The sequence below is a fragment of the Rhinolophus hipposideros genome, assembly GCF_964194185.1.
Source record: "Rhinolophus hipposideros genome assembly, chromosome: 22".
NCBI classification, from domain to species: Eukaryota; Metazoa; Chordata; class Mammalia; order Chiroptera; family Rhinolophidae; genus Rhinolophus; species Rhinolophus hipposideros.
Window position 1 is genome coordinate 38,477,600 of NC_138068.1, and position 15,569 is coordinate 38,493,168.

The 15,569-nt window shown below is 47.5% G+C and overlaps 1 protein-coding gene across 2 annotated transcripts in view; it reads right to left on the reverse strand.

Annotated features, from left to right (window-relative positions):
- The window catches only part of LOC308491279 (sorting nexin-5), an 86,210-nt gene extending 71,436 nt beyond the window's left edge, over positions 1-14,774 (reverse strand). Inside the window, exons 1-4 of one of the 2 annotated variants that reach the window (XM_081034552.1) lie at positions 14,626-14,774; positions 13,094-13,983; positions 12,220-12,443; positions 1,884-2,073 (exon numbers count right to left, since the gene is read on the reverse strand). In XM_081034552.1, the coding sequence (XP_080890678.1) occupies positions 1,884-2,073; positions 12,220-12,443; positions 13,094-13,193 (514 nt within the window). In that variant the 5' untranslated portion in view covers positions 13,194-13,983; positions 14,626-14,774. Of the gene's footprint in view, positions 1-1,883; positions 2,074-12,219; positions 12,444-13,093; positions 13,984-14,625 lie in introns of those variants that run through there. The other variant, XM_081034547.1, reaches the window with a different exon arrangement.
- Positions 14,775-15,569: the final 795 nt, after the last annotated feature.

The window sequence follows — 15,569 nt, forward strand, 5'->3', positions numbered from 1 at the left end:
GAATTAACTCAGGTACTAATGAAGCAGTTCAATGTTTACTCCAACTGAAGGTACCAACAGCCAACAGTGCTCCCTGAGCCCTCTTCACTTTGTTTTTCCCTCTAGCCCTTGGGTCGGTTGTCTATGAGCCTAGATTTATAGTCACTTAATGGATTCAGCCTACCACCTATAAAACCCACCGCTACCTCCAGGACCCTCCATTATCCCACAGGACCATCCCCAACCCTGACACTCCCTAAGCATGCTCCCTGCCCCAACTTAAGGTGCCAGACTGGCCTGGAAGTGCCTGGAGGCCAGTTTGACAGAGGTCCAACTTTTACTGACTCACTGTTGCTCGGGACTAAAACAGAAGCCTTACAGCCAGACCCAAAAGAGTACACACTATAGGGTTCCATTTCCATCACATTCAAAACTAGGCAACAGTAATTTATACTGTTAGAAGCTGCAATAGCAGTGCCTCTTGGAAGGAAGGAGATAGTGATTTAGAGGCGGCATGAGAGCGTAGGCAATGACTTCTAGGGTCTGGAAATATCGTGTTTCTTCATCGGGGTGCTAGTTATATGGATGTGTTCACTTGACAACAATGCCTAAATTTGTTGAGTTGTGCACCGAGGACTTGTGTACTTTTCTAGATGTGTGTTACATTTCAATGAAAAATTATTTTTAGAAAAAGTTTTTAAGAGGGGAAAAAAAGAAACCTTTTAGTATGCCAGTCCACCCTCTGAGGTGGAGGGCACTCTCCTCAGGCCAGGGAGGCAGCTTATGGCCAGTACTCGAAGAACAAGAAGCGTAAGGGCTATAAAAGAATTCTGAATTAGAGGATCTGGGAAGGGTCCGGTGGGGTGTTCAGGAGTTGAAAACCCCATCTGGAGGGAGGAGTGGACATATTCCCATCCCCACCAAAATGCCAGGGGAAACCCTAAACTCTGAAAGGGCTATAGGGATCAGGAGGACTATACACAGTAAATTCTATGAGGCTGTAGAGAGCGTGGGTAGCAACCAGGATGGGGTTGAATGAGTTATGATGGGATAGGTTTACATGAGATGAAATGGGATGAGGGACTCGAAGCTCATCAAGACAAGTTTCGAGTTCCTCCCATCCACAGTTGGAGACTTTTTAGCAGGAAAGTAGCATCCTTAGAATTCTCCTCAACGGATCTCTCTGACAAAGGAGTGGACTGTGGACCTCGAGAAGAGTGGAGGCCAGATGTTTCTAAGATAAAACTAATGATGCTGCGACCAATTAAAAGGGCTGGGAGAGAAGCTCATGAGCACGTGCAGGATTCTCTGTGAAATGAGCTGGGAGGACTCAGACCCTCACATCAGGAGAGAAACTGAAGGAGGCCCAAGGAAAGGAAGAGGCTTTCCTGCCAGCCTCAAGTAGGAGGCTCAGTCATCTCTAAGTGAGGCCAAACACTTTCTTCTTTTGAGATCTCAGGAAGAACATGATGCTGTTTGGACACAGGCTTACTTCCCAAGAACAGAGCATAAAATACCACCAATAGGACCACAGGGACCACAACCCCCAGAGAAGGGGCTGAACTATGAAATCCCGCAGCACTGCGTCAGGCATCACAATTCTCAGAATACCTCCAACCAGGCATTTGTCTTGAGCTGAGCCAGAACATGTATCATCAGCCCCATCTTACAAGGGGGGGAAATAGGCTAAGAGAGGGGGCTGGCCTGGTCCAAGGTGACACAGCTGGCAGATAGCACAGCCAGGAGGTGAACCCAGATGGGCTGGCTCCAAATGCGCCATCCTGTGATCTTTCCAGAAATATGACACTGCTCCATGTTCCCGACTTGGTTCTTTGGTGGGAAAGAAACAGGAACTCTTGGCCAGAAAAATAAAACCAAAAGCTAAGCGCATGCCCCTTCCTCACCTGTATGCGTGCGGACATGCCTCTTCAAGTCGAAGGTGTCGTTGAAGCCCTTGCCACAGAAGGTGCAGAGGTGCCTCTTAACCTGGTTGTGGCACTTGAGGTGCCGGTTGAGCATACGTTGTAGGCGAAAGCCCTTGCCACACAGGTCACAGCTGTGAACCGCCGAGTCACTGCATGTCCCTGTAGTGAACTAGGACACAGAGAGAGACTGTGAGGACCCCAGTGCAGGCAGGTACATCCTGGGGGTTACTCCAGGATCCCACCTCCCTGTTTCTCTAGGACTGGCCTGGCTGGGGCTTCTGCCTCCTAAAAATTCCAAGCAGGTTTTGGCTCTGGGGAAGATGGAACAACTGGCAGGTCCTCCCAACATGTATTCTCCCCTTCTTCCTTAGAATAGACCTCATACCCCAACTCTGCCATGTGTTCCCCAAAGGGTAGGACCTGGCACTTGGCCTTGAGGGAGACCCAGCTGTGTATTCCTATCACTAGAAGAGGTCTTGGTCTCCTCCTTGTCCAGCAGTCCCCATTCTGGTCTTGCCTCCCTTGAAGAGATGTGAAAAAACTAAATACGGCCCAAGTCTTGGCAATTGAATACTTTGAGCTTCTTAAGGCCAAGTTTACACAGAATAAAGATAGGGAGGGACTAATAAAATAGAACATAGACAACTGACCCTGGTAATTCTGATTAAAAACATGTAGAAAGCTAGAACTATCTTTTGAAAATCCTGCAGTATGTGCCTGAGGACTCGCCAACTACAGTTCAAACCTGAACTCTTGTTTATTTTAATGCTCTTGGTAAATTCCTATTTTTAAAATGCTAGGCATGTAATATAGATACCTTCTAATATAGGCCAGGATGAAAAAATAATCTCAAATCATTGGCATTATTCTGTTGGAGAAGAATAAAACCTTGAAGGGCAGAGGGAAGAGAGATTAGTAAATATTTAAGGGAGTGCAGGGCTAATGGATCACCTGACTAAGATACAGAAAGCTTTTTAACACAGGGGAGAAACAGAGAATGGGGGAGGAGATGGAGACTGAGAGAACCCCATTCCCAGGGTAGGTTTCCTCTGGTTTTCTTGGAGCAAAAATAGAAGTTCTCCAAATATGCCTCAGCAAAGGCAATTTTTCCATTTCCTCACCTTCATACACATTCCCATTTCACAGCATGGAAAACTGAATCAGCACAAAGTGGCTCATTTAGGGAACTCCAGTGGTGTGTACCTTCCAATCCATGAAGCGCTACTTGCCACTTATATACATCTATGACCAATCCAGCTATCAGATATTATATTCGAAGCCTTAAAAGAGCCTTGTTGAAGCAAGAGGTAATATTAATTAAATGGAAAATATTCATGGCTGATGAAGCCAGTTTTTGCCTGAATAGTTCATTCCTTAGAAAGGAAGGAATGTTTGTTAGGATAAATTCCTAAATGTGAAATTTATCCCAGAGTGTATTTTACACGTCTTGTGCCTTGAAATGTGATCTGTGATAATGTGATCTGCAAAAGACTGAAACTATTCTATATGTCCGTCAATAGCAACTTGTTTAACAAAATAGAACTATTTAATCAAAGCATCTGAAAAAAGGAAAGAGTATCAATTGCCGGCCACATGAATAGATCCTCTTGGATGTGCAGCCCAGTCAAACCCCCAGAAAAGTCCAGTCCCAGCTGTCTTCTGACTGCAATAGCAAGAGAAGCGCCAGGGAAGATGAACACCACTGAGCTCAGTCATTCCACAGAACTAGGAGACATGACAATAAATTATTTTAAGGTACTAAATTTGGGGTTATTTGTGAAGAAGCAAGAAATGAACCGGAACAGTGACAGATGTGTCACCTCCTCTCCAGAACATCAGACCTGCCATATTTCTGAACGTTCTCTCACATGAGGGCTGCATAAGACAGAAGATACATCTAATTCCTGGAATGACGTCCCATGAGCCAGAGAACCAGCAATCCCTCCCAGGTCACATATCTGCTCACTAGGCCATATTTACTATGTTTACACAGGTTTATATCTAACACTCTACCTCCTAAAAGTTCAAAGTAAGAGTTAACTGATTTTACCTGGTTACTCTACTCTGTAAGTCGTAGACCAAAACTAGTTATACCTTAGTCATCTTAGTTACAAAATGAGTGGAGTGAGGAAACAGAAATGCTGAGGATCAAATGAAAACCTAGACCTGGTTAGCTGTGTAATGTAATGTAATATCCCTGGGCCACAAGTTCCCACATGTAAAAATAATGAAATAGTATTAGATGAGCTCTTCAGCAGAATATGAAACTAAGAGCAGAGTATTTTCCAACTTCTAAGTTCAAATCCTGCTCCACTAGTTATGGACTGTGGGATATAAGCAAGTTACTCAACTTTTCTAAGCTTTAATTAAGCATCTGTAAAATGTAGATAATAATGATATTTGCCTCTTCGGATTATTATGAATTAAATAAGAAAAGCTAGGGGGCGGCCAATCAGCTCAGTTGGTTAGAGCGCGGTGCTCTTAACAACAAGGTTGCCTGTTCAATCCCCACATGGGCCACTGTGAGCTGTGCCCTCCACAACTGGATTGAAACAACTACTTGACTTGAAGCTGATGGGTCCTGGAAAAACACACTTAAATAAATAAAAGTTTTTTAAAAATAAAATAAGAAAAGCTACTTAAAAAGAACCTGGTGCTCGATAAGTCCTAACTGTTATAGTTAGACCAGCTCCAAAACTCTGCGATCCTAAATAAAAGTTAGTCAGTCAAAACCCTTGTTTATCCCTTTGGCTTTTGAATTTTTCTCTCTGCTGAAAGGAAAATGGGACTAACTTTCGGTGTGAGCCACAAGTCCCCAGTCCTTCATCCAACGCTCCGTAATCCAAAAAGTTCTGAAAACCAACTTTCTCTCCCATCTCCCTTAGCAATAAAACCTGACCCAAGCAGAAGTGGAACTATGCACAGACTTTATCTGTTTTGTCTCAATATTCATGTGTTTTGGTACAGAAATTATTAATGTGTTTAATGATAGGGTACTGCTCCAGACCTGCCAGGAGTGATATTTACACTGTGCTATCTTCTGAAAAAACTTGATAGTTTCACCCTTAATCCAAAATTAACACTTTGTCAAAAGGCTTATTAATTGAAGTGGGGAAGCTACCACGAAGAGTGGGAGATGACATCAGTCTGGAGATTAATTCAGGGCAAGAAAAATGAAGAAAGAACAAGCAATTCTCCAACCCTCATGGCTTGGCGCTATCTTACTTGCTGTCCTGTTTTCTACAGGATCTCAGCTTTCATTTTAAAAAACACACAAAGTTCCCCTCTAGTTCTAAACAACAGGCCTCTGCAGCAGAAACAAACCAATCATTGTATCAGTGCTACTGAAAACTTTAGGAGCGTCTGGGGAGGTAGGGACTTCAGCTGGCCCTCTGGCCAACTTCAAAGCTAGCTAAGGTCACTGACCTGTCAAACTTCTAAAGTAAAAATTTTTAAATCCTTTATTTTTTGTTGATGCTTCCACCAGACAAGTTCATTAAATTAATGGTCCTATTTCCTGTGGGATGGTAATATGAATCCAAGCTACCTGCTGATGGCCATTTGGACAAGATTTCCACAGACACGTTTGCTAAGCTTGAGTGCTCAAAACATGCTAAGCATTTTTCCCCAAATCCTTCGAGATAAAAATTCCTCTCCTGGTCCCATGTACCATTTCCTTAGGCTTCACAACTCTGCAATATGGCAGAATGGAGAACCTTCTCAAATGCAGAGATGATGAAGGGAATATATCCTCATAACCCAGAAAAAACTGAGACTCAAAGAGCTGTAAACTATCCGTGGCCACATGACTTGTAGGTGCCCACACTGAGATTTTGAATGCGGCCTGTCTGCAAAACTTGTGTCTACAGGTCCCCCTGACAGGCCTACAAGTCTGGGCATGATGTGGGGAGAGGGAGAAAAGGACCCTGTTGTTTGTCTCATATCACGGAGAGAAATAGCTTCGGATTCCTTTACAGCAGACTGTCAATGCTAATAGCTAAAGAGTCAAAGATACCTCCCCCACAATGGAATACAGCAGCGTTAAAAGAATAAAGATCTTTGGATTGGGCTTTGCCACTAACAACTATGAGGAATTTAACAAAACCTCTCTGGGCTTTACCTTTTTCCCCTTGAAAATGAGGAGATTGGATCAGATAAGCTTTAAAGGTCCTTGTGGTAGATCCTATGGATAGACACTCAGTCTCTATTTCTACTCCTTCTGATACGCAATCCTGTACTACAGAAGCCAGGAAGTTAGAAACTATACTTCCCAGACTCCCTTGCAGCTATGGTTTTAAGATACAGCCCAGTAGGGACTTGGGTTCCACCAATTACATTAACTATCAGAAGATTTGAATTTGAACCTGGGTTAATTGAACAGAGGCAGGCACATGGCAATTGTTTTACACTCTGCATTTGCAGAAGCATCATGATGCAGGAACAGGCAGCCAGCCATAAAAGCAGTAGCTGCAGCTCCCTAGATGGCCTAGTTCTGCAATGTGGCTCTCAGAGTCATTCCTGAGAGCTCAGCCTGGTCTTTCTTTAGTCCATTTAGCACGCTATAATTAACCATTCTCTGCTTAAGCTAGCTATAGTGGTCCATAACTAAACCCATGCAGTCCCTTCCAACAATAAAAACCACTTCACCTATATTCAAATTAAAAGCTCATGTAGTTAACACTTAACATTGTTCTCCTATTCCTCCTATTCCCCTTTTAAATTAATTTAAACTCTTTTGAGCATCTGTTCCAAGCATTCTCTAAGATCTCCCTTTTTTTCTTGCTTCCTGTTTTCCTCCAAATGCTGTCATTTACGTCTAGGGACTGTTGACCCCTTCCCTGCCTGGATTTCTGTCCTGTGTTGACTTATGTCCTACTATGAGTCAGGCATTACTGCACCAGGTGCTGGAAATACAAGCCCAGTAGGGACTTGATCTTTGCCTACGGTGGGTTGAGAACCAAGAAGAAGAATCTGGTCAGCTAAATGTGCAGCCAGGGAGGTGATCAGCAAGTTACAGTGGGAGCAGAGAAAGGGGCATCCAATTCTGTCTTGGGAGACAGAATAGGCAAGGAGTTAGGGACGGAGCTTATGTTCCCTTCCAAATATCAAGTGGATGGGTTTTTAGGTTTTTATAAGCTACTTAAATCTATGATTCACAACAATACTTAAAAAATGAACCAGTTGGCCATCACTAGAGAATTCTGGCAAACCAAATGATTATTTTGAAGACTTGGTAAATAAAGGGAATCCTATTCTGCCTTTCCTAAATAAACTGTCACACTGAGAAACTGTCGTACTGAGAAACCAAATAGCAGATGAGGGGGATTGTCTCTCTATAGAAGAATTTCAGCTAATAGGTAAGGGACAGAATTAGAATATTACTGTTCTGTAACCCCTAATAACTTAAAATATTTAGACCTTGAGCATCAACGGCTGCTAACATCACAAAGGGACAACTAAACATTATGTGCCTCTTGATGGAGATAGGCACCCCTCACTGTGACAGATTTTAGCTGAAATAAACTTGATCAAAAATCTAGAGCAGTGATATCCAACAGAACTTTTTCAATGTTAGAAATGTCCTAATCTATATTGTCCAATACAGCAGCCACTAATCACCCATGGCTACTGAGCACTTGATATATGGGTCATGAGACTGAGGGATTTTTAGTTTTACTTAAGTTTACTTAATTTAAATTTAAGTAGTCACATGTGACTGTGGCTACTATTTTGGACAGTGCAGCTGCAGATCCAACTACCATTTAGAGAATACACAGGTGAAAAAGGAACATTAGACACCACGGTGATGCACTCTGCAAAATCCAAAATGCTGGAAACTCTACAAAACTCTACAAAAATTAGCCATCTCTTCAACAATTAACCGAAAAAGAGGAGGGAAAATATATAAATTAAAAGAGACTTGAAAGACATATTAATCAATTACAATGTGTAAACATTATGTAGATTTGATTCAGCAAACTGAAAAAAGTATGAATTTATGAGAAAATTAGCAATGTGAACACCATTTTGTGAATTAATCACGTGTTTTGGTTTTATTAGAGCAGTCTAAAATATTTATAATGTCTGAGATTTGCCTCAAAATCATGTCGGGGAACAAATGGGTAATGGATGGATGGGCCCGGCCATGGGTTCACAGTTGCTGGGGCCAAGTGACAGGGACTCTGCCTTTGAAAAATCTCCAAATTAAAAAAATGATGGAGGGGCCGGCCCGATGGCTCAGGCAGTTGGAGCTCCGTGCTCCTAAGTTTGAAGGCTGCCGGCTGGATTCCAACATGGGCCAGTGGGCTCTCAACCACAAGGCTGCCGGTTCAACTAGAGTCCCGCAAGGGATGGTGGGCTCTGCCCCCTGCAACTAAGATTAAGCTGAGCTGTCTTCCAGATGGCTGTTGGTTGGAGCACAGGCTCTCAGTCACAAGGTTGCAGGTTCAACTCAAGTCCCGAAAGGGATGGTGGGTGGGCTGCGTCCTCTGCAACTAACAAGGGCAACTGGACCTGGAGCTGAGCTGCGCCCTCCACAACTAAGACTGAAAGGACAACAACTTGAAGCTGAACGGCTCCCTCCACAACTAAGATTGAAGGGACAACAACTTGACTTGGAAAAAAGTCCTGGAAGTACATACTGCTCCCCAATAAAAGTCCTGTAAAAAAAAATGATGGAAAAAGGAAAAGACTATTCCATATTTACACATCTGTCACTTCTGGAAGACTGGGGACTACAGAGCCAGGTAAAAGGCCAAAAATACTTTTGAAGGAATTCTAAACTCAATTCCTTTGAAAAATTCTTGGAAGAGGTTAAAGGAAAAGATCGGGAAAGGGGAAGAAGACAAATTCACTTGTTAATCTGTACTTGCACCTGGGTCCCACCAGCCACTCTGAGTCAGGAATGTATATGGTATCAGTCAACTAACTGATTTACTTCAGATGATTAACTTTGTTTCTGATAAGCCTGGGAAGGACAGTGATGACAGGAGGGGGGATTTCCAGGAGGAAAGGGGTCGCTACCCCACAGCTGCAGACCTACAAATGTGTCCAGTACAAAAAGGACTTAAAGCAACCTGGAACTGGGCAGAGGTTTGTTTGTTTCCCAAAGGTACATCATTTCCCAACCCCCATCTATTTTGTAAATTACAGAATCCTTTCCTAACCTGCCCTAAGGCACACAGTCAAAAGACAGCAAGACTGAGAAAGAACACTTTTCCTGACACCTGCTGTAGAACTCCTCTCCGGATCCAATCAGGTTGGAAAATCCCTTGTCCCTACTGTAGGCAACATAATATTGGACATCAACAAAACTTGCTATAAGTCATTGTCAGCTAACTTCCTATTGGGCAATTTACATAGGCACAAAATTACTTAACATTTTGCACCCTTATATCTCATTTTATCTACAATCTATGCAACGCTTCTGAGAGGCTGATTCTATTATTTCTCCATTTTACACATCAGGGAACTGAGGCTCAGAACAAGTCATATATCCCCAACCACAGCTAGTAAGTTGGACCCAACTGAGGTTTTCCTTCTCAAAGATCTTCCAGAGCTCCTTCCTAACCCTCAAAGGAGCTTCCCCTTTCCTTGGCTTGGCCCCTTTACCCTCTCACCTTGTCCTAGCTGTATTTCCGGCCCCTTGCCTTCACTTTCCCTGACCCCAGCAGTTTTCCATCCTCCATCCACCATAGCTCTGAGTCCTTTCCTTACTCAAGTTTCCGGTTGAGGTCACATCATCCAAAAGCCTGCTTCTCTCCTTCTCCATAGGCCTCAAATCCATACCAAGAAACCTTCCCCTGCTCAGAATTTATTACATCTTTGCTTGTGCCTCTAGTTTAGCATTCCCTTTCCTGTAGTAGAATTAACAATTAATATTTGAGTCTCCCCCCCAACCCAAACAATTCCAGCTAGAGTTATCGGGCACCTGCCATGTTCTTCTCTTAGCTCATTTATCCTCACAACTCTGTAAGTATCATCATTGTCCCTATTTTAAAGACAAGAAAACTGAGGTCCAGAAGGATAACAACTTGCCCAAGGTCACACAACTAAGAAGTGCAAAGCTAGAACCCGGAGGCTTAATTAACCGTTACTGTCAGATTCTGGAACACTAGGGTGGGAGCATTTTTAACTCCTGGCTGCCTGGTCCACAGCAGGTACTTCATACTGTTAGACAGCATGTTACCTCTCTGCAGGTCCTGTGCCCTTCCTCTGGTCTTAAGAGCCAACTGCCAAGTATCTTCAAGTCATTGAAACTAAGTCATTAAAATAATGCAGCATGTATGAGCCTCATACTTGAATGGCTTTCTATACCTGGTTATGAAACTAGTTCTTAAACAGTTCAGCGTGCTTTGCATAGAACTCTAGAGTTACACAATGTGCTAAATGATGGACAATTTGGCCAGTCATTCGAAAATGACCAATATCACGACTGATAACTCTGGAGACTTGGAGCATCTTAAAACCAAGATGTGTCCTTATTTGTGGGCGGAAGCTGAGAGGGAGAAAGAACCAGACTGGAGTCCTCCATAAACAAAAAACAAACAAGCCTCCAGAAACTATGTTAAAGGTTGAGGAGCAAACTCTATACCCCACCCCCCATCCCTGGGGCAGCAAAGAGGCAACCATCCTGAAAATAAAATTGGTGAATTCATTCCTTTAAGTCAGGACTCCAAAGGCGCTGTTTGCCTGGGGCAGCAAAGAGAGATCTCCTAAAACGTTGGTTAAGGGATTGGGTATATTTTGTCTGCCACTTTGTCTCGAGGGTAATCTGGACAATTGAGGGGCAAACAGCCTATAATCCATCCCAAAACAACGTTTCAATTGTCCTTCCAGCCTGGTGATAGATATGCAAGTGGGACATTGTAGAATTTCCTGAAGGGCAGAGCTACCAGCCTCAGGCAAACTGAGCCCTCCCACTTAACCCCATCTGGCCCAGAAAAACCTTAGGCTAGCTGACTTTGACCCTTAGCAGAAAAACACTAAGCAGCAAGCCCTAGTCTGCAGCATCCTTTAAAGATGTTTTTCCAAAGGATTCCAGCTCAGGCCTCTAGCCTCAATTCATAACCAAATGCACCCCAGCCCACCTCCCGCCAAACCCCAGGAGCCAGGAACTGGGAATATGCATGCGGGAGGGGTGGTTTCTCCCAGGAAAAGTAACGGAGACAGTCCCAATCCACTGCAAACGCTAGAGATCCTACTCCCCAGCCCCGCCCCCAGCCCCCAGCCAAGCCCCAGGAGCCAGTACTATGCATAGGGGAGAGATGGTCTCTCCCAGGAAAAGTAACTGAAGCTTTCCCAATCCAGAGCAATCGCGAGGGTTCCTCCACCCTATCTTCCTCACCCACTCCTGGGCAATGGGACTGCGAGACCAACCAAGAATTATCACCTACACCGAGGGCCTGAAACTGGCAAAGGGTCACATTATGGCCCATCTGGCTAGGCACTAGGCTCATGTGATTCCTAAAACACCACTCCCTGGCTCCCGCTGTCTGTGAGTCCATGGAATGGGATTCCTTAATCTTGGGGGTAGCGTATACCTTTGAGCAGGCAATCATGGAAGAGCAGATGGGCGTCCGGATAAGATGTCGCCAACAATTCTAGAAGACTGGGGTGGGGGTGGGAAACTGAAACGCGAAGACCGAGGGGAACAAACACTCCAACCCACTGGGGGCGGGGCATTGAGGCAATTTGCAATTGAACTCATTTATCCATCATTTTAACTTAAGAAAACTTGAGAGACAGGACAAATTTAAAGTGCCCAGTACAGACCTCGTGTCTAACGGGTGATTGGCATTGGGAACAGCTGTTAAATTGTGAGAAGCCCACTGTGTGCCAAGCTGCAGCCACTGTCTCCAAAAAGCAATGCAGGGTGTGAAACTCGGAATTCAAATACGCTAAAAACTGCGCCCCAGAGAGTGGAGTCCGGAGCCTGGGTCCCTCTTTCCCGACCACTGGAACCTCGACGGCCCGGTTTTTCTTTGGCTCTAGCGCACAGAACCGGCTGCTGGAGGAAGCTGCGCCTGGGCCTTTTAGGCAGCTCCTGAGGCTGCCCGGTGTACTGTGCCCGCAGGGGAAGCCGGCCTCCGCGGCGCAGTGGCGCAGGCGGCTAGCTCCCCGGTCCGCGGGAGGACGCGCGGAGGCGCCCTGGCGGCGGCCCAGGGGCAGGTGCAGGAGCCACGCGGCGGGCGCGCTGGGTGCAACGGTGCCCGGGCGGGCGCGCGGGCGGGCGCGGCAGGGAGGGGCGCGGGCCCTGGGAGCCCGACGCCAGGGCGTGGTGCAGGTGGCGGCGGGGGCAGAGTCGGAACCCTACCTTGATTTTCGACCTGGCGACCGGGCGCTGCTTCACCGCCAGGTGTCCACCGAGGCTCTCTGCGTCTCCAGGCTCAGAGGTTTCGCGTTCGGGGGCGCGCGGGGACGAATTGCTCTCGGCGCCTCCAGGATCCCCCGCGCTGCTGCTGCTGCCGCCGCCGCTGCTGCTGCCACCGTCGCTGCGGCAGTCCTCGGGGGGATCGCGCAGCAGATGGCCCAGACCCACTGCGGGGGGAGGGGCCGTGCAGGGGCACACAGACACGCGGCGTCAGGCCTGGATGCCCGCGGCAGTTTGACCTGCGGGCGGTGCCGCCGCCACCGCCCCGCCCCTGGGCATCTCGCCAAGTGGGCAACGCTGAGGGGATGGAAGAGCAAGTCCCCGGCTCGGCCTCCCGAGCGAACTCCGGGTTCTGGAGGCCGCTCCTCGGCCCCGGTCCCTGCGCCCACGAGAACTGAGAGACCCAGCGCGCCAAGTTTCCTCTCCCTGGTTTGGAGGTGGAGGAGTCTGTCCTCCACCCATCCAGCCCCAGAGGGGTTGACCGATCCTTGTGCAACCCCACGACGACGTGGGACGGGGGGTTGCCCCTACTGGCTTTCAACCCCTCTTCCTGGGCCACCTCGGCCCGCACTGCAGCCAACGGTCCCGCCGCCGGGCAATTAGAGGCGCTCACTAGGGGGAAGGGGGAGCACGATGTTCTGGGTTTCCCAGCCTCGCACTCTCGGTCCTCCCGCGCCCCTACCCCCCTCCTATCCCTCTGGAACAGGGGGCATGGGGTGGGGAGTCCAGCCCCAGCCGATAAGCTAAGGGGATCTGGTCATCCCTGCCCCCACCCTGGGAGTCCCGAGCCCAGGCCCGGCCCCAGCGGCGCGCTCACCTGGGATGTAGGTGTCTGCTCTTTCCTCGTCCGGGAGCTCATCCCAGCTGCGGACCGAGACCCCCGGGCTCCTCCTCTTTACCAGAAAGACTTTGGGCATGGTAGGGCCCCCTCCCTGGACTGCGGCCCCCTCTTCCCGGCTGCTCCCCGCTAGAGGCGGCGGCGATGGTTGGGTCCCCGGCTCCTCTGGGTCCCCGGCTCTGGCGGCCAGAGCCCACCCTCCCGCCTAGCCGGCCCTCTCCCTCCGACCCCTGCCGCAGCGTGGCCCTGGCCTCTCCCCCGCACTCCCGACGACTCCAAGCCTCCCGGCTCCGCGACACCTATGCCTTAAATCGCGGGTGAGACCACGCCGAGGAAAAAGTTTCATAAGGTGGAATAGAAAAGGCACCAGGAAACTTGGGAGTGAGCATGCGCCCTGCAACATAACGGTGTCAACAAGCTCGCTACCTGTCCGACCGGTTCCGGCGGCCGGGATTGCCTGTTCCAGCCCTTCCTTAGGCATGAATGTTTGCAAAAGAATTTAACGTCTGATTCGTCCCCCTCTCCTTTTTAAAAGGAAGAACGTTTTTTAATGAACCCCCAACCCCATTCCCCATCATAGGCACTTCGTGGCGAACTCTGAGGCAAACCTCAGGTCCGCTTCCCAGGGCATCCCTCCTGACAATCAGTTGAGGCCTCCAGAGAGTTAACCCCCCACCACCACCACCACCATTTGTCTCCGACAAGCAAACCAGAAAATGGCTCAGTTCCTTGTGACCTTGTGGATCGTTCCCGGGGCTTGTTGAAATCTTGATGGGCGGAAGAGGGAGGCTGTGGGGATAGATTCCCAGGACTCTAACCTGGTAGAGGCGGAACTCGGGGGTTTAAACTCCTATCATCCACAACAGTCCCTCCAAATAAACACAGTAAAATTAAATTTAAAAATTCAGCATATTTAGAACGCATTCTTACTTTGTACAATACATTTTAAGAGAAAGCAAGTCGGCTTTATTCGCTAAAGCAGCTTCCACCCCAAGGCCTTGCACCCCAAGAGCACCTTCACCCCAAATTAACACACAATGGAAACAAAAGCCAAGTGCATGTTATGCAAACGCAGCTTCGAAACGTATTTCTTATCCTCCCCCACTCCCATTATTGCCTCTCGTAACCGCCCGTTCCCCAAATTCTGAGGCTGGGAAATACCTTTCCCGAAAGCCAGTCAAGTGAAGACGTACTGCATCCCCTAACTGCCCCGAGAGGGGAGGTGCCTGGAGAGCTTTGTATTTATTTTGAGTTTAGGTTTTTGCTATCTACCTTTATACCTGGGGGGGGGGGGAGAAAACTAAGGAGAGTTGGTAAGAACAGCTGTGCCCGCGTTGGGGGGCGCGCAGCCCTTCCAAGGCCCCGGCTCCGGTGCGCCCAGCAACGCACCGCACTACCTCCACCGCTGCGGGGGGCGCCCCCCTCCAGGGGGTGTTCAGATCTACGCCAGCTCCCGGGTCTGCGGGGGCGCGTCCCTGGCTCCCGCAGCTCTGCCCATCCGCCAGACTCACCTGTCTGTAACCTGAGTCGCTGCGCGCCCAGCCCACAGGCCTGGGGAATCAACACAGCGGTTTTCCCCGTCCTCTTCCGCCCTGGAATGGCCCTTGGGGACACAGCAGCCTAGTAACGGATTTCTCGGCCAGACTGGCCTGCTCCCTGCGCCCGGAGAGGGGGCGCAGCGCTCCAAGGACTCCCGAGGGAATAGTGGTGGGATTGCCTCCGGGTCTGCCCTCAAGGGGTCGCCCTTTCTGGGCTCATTCCTGTCTGGACTCCAGATTTTCTCAACCAACTGAGAATAAAAAAAGACTTTGATCTTGGTAGCCCGGGCGGGTTCGGGCGTGGGCGACTTGTGAGGCGGGTGGAGAAGGAAGACATTTGTACAGCAGTATAAGGAAACGAGACTTCCTTCTAGTCTGAGGTTGATGGCTCAGCTTCGAGGAGACTTCTGCGACTGTATTTTTATCTGCCAACAAACTGGAGGTTTGCTAGAAAGGAGCTTGGTTGAATGAAAGTAAAAATAAAGCAAAACTATAAATCAGAATCATCGCTCATCTCAAAAATCTTTTAAAACTTCACTTTGTTCAAAATTCTTTATTTTACAAAAGAGGCAGTCAACACCATTAACAGCATTAACAGAGCTTTTTTTCTTTTACTGGATTTCAAAGCAATGAGTGCCTGGATCACTTTGTCCATTATTTGAAAAGATTACAGAATGATGGGATATAAGTCTAGAAACCTAAAAAAAAGTGCAACGTTTAGGGGATTGAGGATGAAAAATAACACGGATAACTACACTTCTATTCAACGATTGTTGGACACACATCTACTATATTTGTTGGATGTTTCTTTGGGTGAAAGAAATTCTAATGTTTTATATTTCTCTCTTTTTCTTGATCAGACTTGAGAGGGGTTTATCAATATTATTAACATTTTCAAAGAACCAGTTTTGCCTTTG